A 6974-nucleotide genomic window follows, 5' to 3' on the forward strand; every position below is an offset into this window, starting at 1 on the left:
GTCTTGAAGCGTGATATTTAATTCCACTAGAAAGTGGGGGAAAATGAGGATCGAACTCGTGACTTTGTAGTCACTGAAGCTCTGATAAGAACTACTTCAACCCAAAATCTTAAGGTGTTGGGTGACGGCCTTTTTAATGGTTTATATTATTCTCTAACATTGAGAGAGAAGGAACACCCTCTTTTTACCAAGTAGATGGCCTATCCAAAGGCATTATTGATGTCATAAATGAACTTATTTTCATATGAAGAAAATTCATTCTACAAGACTCATTTGTATGGGAAGATCTACACTGTAATATTCCTTGAGAACATCTTTGACCATAATTATTTTTTCTTGCCCCCTAAACTAGCAACCTACACATCCCTAATCTAGCAAGTACAAATGATAGCAAAATAGCATATTTTCTGATGCCACTCTGCTAGTTTAGTGAGCAAAGAGTTGCAAATTAGAAATTTAACCACGCCAACTATTACCTCTTTGCTTCAAAGGCAGCCCCATCATTAAGCATGTCCTGTGCATCAGTTTCCATTCCCAGCTTTGAGAGAGCAAGAGCCTGCAGGTAGAATGCAGTTGGCCAATCAGGTATGCATACCTGTGCCTGCATGGCGTCCCTTAATGCAAGTTCTGCCTGATCATTCATCAAGTAGGAGAAGGCTCTCCTTGCAAAGACAGTGGCAGAAGGAACAGACATCATAACCACCAACTGTTTAAAGCAAAGAAATAAAGGACATTCAGATTACGTTCAACTTTATAGAAATAATACGAATAATCAACAGTCACTGGACACAATATAAAACAAGTATAATTTTATTTTTTTTCTTTTGAGATGAAACAAGTATAAGCATATTTGGAAGCAAGTTTTGTTTGCAAAATGTTCTTATGGTGTCCAGATTCAGTACTCTGATCAAATGGGCTAAGAAATGCAATGTTTTTTCTTCAAGAATAATGAAGTATAAGATCCTTGTACAAAAACAAGTTGAAGAAAATATTATATTGGAAATAGAGGCCTAGCATTGTGATAGGACCCAAGACAAAATAGTTATAAAATTAGATACAAAGTAGTTATTGAATAAATTATACGGTTAGAGTTGTCAGGGCTCGGCCTTAGCTTAAATAGCAGGAGGAGGATAAAAGAGTGTCATTCTGAATTGTTAGCATTAGAAAATTGAGCATTAATCTGTTGTAAAAGGAAAAACCCTTTACTCAAGGGGAAATCTAGGAAGGAGAATTTTCTCCTTTTTCTGTTGAGGTTCAACAAACTCTGCAGATTTGTTCCCTCTTTTTTTTCTTTTCTCTCCATTTCTCAGCTTTGGTAATGCATTGCAAGAATACTACAAAGGTGTCCCAAACGTATCTTCCCTTATAGGATTATAAACACATTGAGACAGCCAAGCAGCCAAAACCCAACAAAAAATGAAGCAGTGTATCTACCTTAGAATAATACTCAATTGCATTTTTGAAATCCTTGTCTCTAAATGCAATATCCCCAAACTTTTTTGTATTCAAGATGTCTTGCACTTGTTGTGTCCACTCTTGGAATGAAAGCTGCAATTACATTCTTAGTTAATAGACAAAAGCACGCACAAAAACAGTTGGCAAAACAACCAGAGCTTAGCAGTCAGTTTTACATTTATACTCTTATTTGTGGCTTAGAAGTACAACACAATAATGCACTGCAGAGACAGTGCGCTTTCCATTAATGCAACTACAGTGCAGCATGTTCAGAAATAATCCAACTACAATCTGGTGCCTATATATGCATTCATGTCAGGAACTAAGTCATGGAAGTCAGCATGCGACATAAAAAACATAACCAAAAAACTCACCTCACTTAGAATCCCATGGCATATATTTGCAATGAGCCAACCCCAAACAGAGAAGAACAACTTAAATGTGAATGAATGAGATACCATGAATAAGCATCCCAGCTGATACAATAAAATCAGCTATATGCAGCATACTTAAGCGAAATGCTCCCAATAAGAATACTGGTTTCTCCATAGTAACTGATTTAACCAGCGTTGCAGGCAAAAAAGTGGTGATTTGACATACCTCATTATCTGCACCTTCTTCATCTTTATAACCTGTTTTTAACAATATATCATGCACAGCAGTAAAATCCATCCTTGCACAAGCCTTTCCAAGTGGAGAAAGCATGGTCGGTAGCACTGCTGTGTTTTTAGTAAGACCCATTAATACATGAGATGTTACCTGTAGACCAAAAAATAAAGAGGGAAAAAATTCTCCATGACGAAAGAGGATTTACGACCAAAAGGGAAAACTGGAAAATGAAGTTGAACACTATTGGAATGGAGAAAAAAGGACAGCAAATGCACATTGAAGGTCAAAATTGAAATCTAAAACAAAAACTAAAAACCTCTTTCTGTTTTTGAAGAGGTGCAACTGCAGTAAGAAGAAACTTAATATCAGGTCGGTCTCTGGCCTCAAACTGAAGACATTTTGAAGCAAGCTCAACCAACTTTGTAGCATCATCATTTGAAAATTGCCCTTCTAGGGATGAGTCCATCAACAGCAATGCATTTTTCCCTCTAATTAGATCCAAAGCCTGAAGAACAAAATCAATGTTACTGACAACTTTCATACCCTTAGATATAGCATATTCAACATCATGTGATTTAACTATGCAGCATGAATAGGAATCTCTGTATCAAATTAAGTTGTCAAAGGATTACAGATAATAATTATATGAATCATTCATTTTTTATACTATGTGATATTCAACTAGAAAGCAACCTTAATATCCAGCAGTATGCAAGAGAGTCTAAAGAGATAATAACTTTTTACAAGCATGTTCGGTGCAAAAAAAATTTATACTCTATCACAACCAGGCAATACTTGCATGTTCTTGACATATTATACGATTCATATCAAACACTAAAGGCATCCAGAAAATGTATTAAAATTTACTATGCTCAGCATGCTTAAGAAAACAGAATACAGAATAAAGTATACCATTACATCAATGCGCAAACTGTGGATAAAGTTTCCAAATGAATTTGATAAGAAATAGAAAACTTTCTTGTTAGCATATGAACAACTTCAAGAGATTTTGAAAGAATGGCAACCTACATGGCTTGGAGGAATATGCTTGCCACTCAGAAGATCCAGAAGAATAGTTCCATAGCTGTAGATCACACTCTCTGGGATTATCCTGCCTGCAGATGTTGTTAAGTACCATATTGTCTTTAATAATACTGAGTAAGACTTCTGATAAGAGTGTTGGCACAACAATGGAATCTCAGGCAAAACAATGTAGCCAATGCATCCAACAACCATTTTTTTCTTTCTAGACTCTAAAGAACATGTTAAATGAGAAAATTACAGATTGAAAAAAACTTCCTATTTAATATAATAATATCTCAATACTATTCCAAATTCTGCTATATTATTAAGTAATATATGAACAAAATTAGCCCATGTCATCAAATGTATGTAATCCATGTTCACCATCGCTATTGGGAATTCCACAAGCAGCATACAGTAAAATCATCAACCAATGTCAGTAATCCAGAAAAACACATGTTGGCAACTGGCAAGTATTATACCTGTTCGCAAAAATTCAGGTGGAGTATAAGCTAAATTAGTACTGTAGCTTTTCCCATCTCTACTATTTTTCATGAGCCCGAAACTTGATAAACGGGGATCACCATCCTGACATAAGTGAATAAATTAGTTACAAGTCAATTTCAAAGCATAATTTAGATATTTACTAATGAATAAATGATCAGGAGAAGACAATGTAAGTATCAAGTTCAAACAACCAAGTGCAGAATAAAAGAAAGAACACAGGACAGATATATCTAAACAGGAAAAATGCATCTACACAGATTACATTTCATGACAAACATTGAGTTCATAATGATAGATTCATAATCATACCTCATCAAAAAGAATCCTATACGCATTCAGATCATGATATATTTTCCGGTTTTCCATGCTACAATGATCTAGCGCCTGGGCAACATGGTATGCAACTCTAACACGCATTTCCCATGGTAATGGTTGCTTGTCCCCTATGACATTAAATCACAGAATTCATCAAGTGAAAAATTAAGCAAACTGATTATCAAAGTAGCATTAACAAGTAAAATAGATGTTATTAGGTACAAATAGTAAAAGTTATATTCAAAGAGAACAGGATTAAGAAATAAGGAGATAGAAATATAAGTTATAAAGATGATAAATGAATGAATCCTATATACATTTTGTGACATATTTAGAGTTTTTGGGAAAAAGTAAAGAGGAAAAGATCATGCTATGATTTGCAAGTATGCAGTTATTTAGTGTTAATAGTTCGAGAGGAATACCAGAATTTTAACGGATTATTCTTTGATGCTACCTCTGCTTTGGGATGAAGTTCTTCTTTGCCTCTTGATGGTGTTCAGCTAATGCCTATTTCAGAGGGGTTTCTTAGTTGGATATGCAGAGATACTGGTCAACTTTGCTTAACTAATCAGCTTGTCTTTTTTTTCCTTTCTGTTTTTGGATGATATATTATCCTATGTTCTAGTGCTTGATTCTCTTTTGTCTCAGATAATCTTCTTCTATTAATTATCTCCACAATTCAAAATCTTTTTTTATACTCAACTATAAACGTAAAAGGTAGTTGGTGATACAATTCGGAACAAGAAACAAAAACCAGAATGCATGGTCATTCAGCATGATGTCCAATGTTTTTAGTAATTTATAGCATCTAGAGGATAGCTAGGAATAAGCAATGTAGATTGCAACTAAGATAACTACTACACCAGATAAGAACAGAGATACCTTAGTCCCAAATATAAAGTCAACCTAGTACAAGAAATGAACTTCTTCACTTAGGCTACACTTGGTTCGGGTGAATATGGGCAGGTGGAAACTGACAATATATCTAGATGTCTTAGCGTTCAAAAGCATTGCCATTCTGCACTTTCTCATTTTCCAAGTATCCGTTTTAACTCCAACAAAACATAACCTTACAAACTTGAATCGTATAACTTAATCCGGCCAACAGCTAAAACAAATGTATCATTTTTTCAGCAAAAGCTTATTAGCACTTCTTACTTATTATATGATTTTCATGCCTCCAGCAACAGAATCACAAACATTGTAAAAATTTAAGACAGGCAGCTCTGTCTTTTAAGAAATGGAGGCAACAAGGATTTACCACCAAAACCAATGATAAATGATAATAATGAGAAAGACAAGTGCGGGTAAAAATACTAGAACTAAAGAGCTTTAATGACTGCAAACAAAGTTGAATAAGAGGATATCGATCAGTACAATGAAAGAGATGCTTGGACAAAGTATCATTTGGCATGTATTCAGCTACTAAGAGCCTTTCATCTTCTTCAGCACAACAACCAATTAGATTCACAAGTCTTTTGTGCCTCACTTTCCCAACTCCAGCTGCCTCTGCCTGACCAATCAAAACCATAAACAAAAACTAGCATTCCTAGATAAAATACCCAATATAAGCATAGAACAGCCCATACTATATGAAATTTGAAAAAATACATGAAAGGAAAAACATTTTTATTTTATTTAAAAGGAAATCCAAAACTATATCTACCAGTCAAACCCCAAAAATCCACATGGCCTACAAGAGAAACCATATCAATTTATAGTGTATTTCTAGATACTTGTCATTCTCCTATTCCTTTTTCCTTCAATTATTCAGAAACCAAATTGAGGACAAAAGAGTAGTTTAATCCTCTCACCCTGAACTGTTGAGCATCAGGCCAGGACAGTTTGGAGAACCGCTTAACAGCAACTAACCGATTGTTCTCAAACTTCCCTCTGTAGACTATATTGGGAGCTTTCTCACCACTCTCAGAGACAATGCAATCTGTGCTGAACCCATTTGTGGCCTTTCGGAGTTCATTCAGACCGTACTCTTTAAATGTTGGAGCCTGACACTCTTGATCAACATCATCCCCACCATTACCTTCAAAACCAGAAAACCAAACACCAAATCAAAACAAAAACTAAAAAGCCAAACTTTTTTCAAACCAACAATAAAACAAGAGGAAAAGAACCATCCCCACGTAGGACTAGCAAAACAAATAAACCCAACCAAAAAAAAAAAAAAAAACAGTTCTACTCAACATCATTGGAGAACACTCCCCCCACAAATTCAAACCCAAAACAAGGTCAAAATCCCAGAAGGGAAACACAAGAGCATGTTGTTGCTCATTACAAGGCTATGAAAAATAAGAGAAGTACCAAAGAAAAGGTCAAGAGTGAAGAGGGAACCTGGATCGGGTTTCTTGGAGTCGGGTAAGGCGGTGGAAGGGTCTTCAGGAGAGTGGAGATGAGTGGTTTTGGAGTGTAAGCAACCCATGGTTATGATTATGATATGATTAATATGGTTATGTCTATATGATGTATATATATATATATATAAAGTGTGTTGTCTACATAGAAACGAAGGTTGAAGAGTACAACACTAGATTCTATAGAGCCACTATATATAACGTGAGAAGGGTCAGAAGCAGGACCAGAAGAGTGTTGGTTCAGTGTTTTAAAACCGAAAATGTTGGGGTTTCCCGTGCTGCAAGTGACTGAGTCACTGCAACTGTTGCTTGTTGCAGCGGCGGAAACACAGAAAAGAAAGAGAGAGAATGATGAAAAAGGCCAAAACCGAAAAGGTGTGAAAAGAGGAGAATGTAGTGTGTGTGTGTGTATGAGAGAGAGAGGGAAACAAGGAGCAGAGAAGGTCACATGACAGGGTCTATCACGGAGCACGTGCTTCCCCCAGGTGAGATACTGAGAGGCTTTTTTCTAATGGCAGTTTTCTTTTCTTTTCTTTACTTTTTATTTTTATTTTTCTTTTGGGGGCATAGTGATAGACTTGGAAAATTACAACGTCAGCTTGTAACAGACATCAAAAGAATGCTTCAAAACTCAAACATCATTACACAATTTTTATGGGAAACTGATTTGTTCCTTGCTGTTACATGTTAAGTGTC

The 6974-nt window shown here is 35.6% G+C and overlaps 1 protein-coding gene across 1 annotated transcript; it reads right to left on the minus strand.

Moving 5' to 3' along the window:
- Positions 1-339: 339 nt before the first annotated feature.
- LOC133311555 (serine/threonine-protein kinase BSK2) lies at positions 340-6521 on the minus strand. The gene is made up of 10 exons (XM_061512615.1): positions 6259-6521; positions 5724-5950; positions 5287-5422; positions 3904-4037; positions 3570-3675; positions 3094-3179; positions 2381-2569; positions 2056-2214; positions 1435-1548; positions 340-706 (listed from the first exon to the last, which is right to left on the minus strand). Exons 1-10 carry the CDS (start codon positions 6344-6346, stop codon positions 473-475), a joined length of 1473 nt encoding a protein of 490 aa, XP_061368599.1. The 5' UTR covers positions 6347-6521; the 3' UTR covers positions 340-472.
- Positions 6522-6974: the final 453 nt, after the last annotated feature.

The sequence above is a fragment of the Gastrolobium bilobum genome, unplaced genomic scaffold (genome assembly GCF_033153095.1).
Source record: "Gastrolobium bilobum isolate Gb01-03AN ecotype WA unplaced genomic scaffold, APGP_CSIRO_Gbil_v1 utg37739, whole genome shotgun sequence".
Classification (NCBI taxonomy): domain Eukaryota; kingdom Viridiplantae; phylum Streptophyta; class Magnoliopsida; order Fabales; family Fabaceae; genus Gastrolobium; species Gastrolobium bilobum.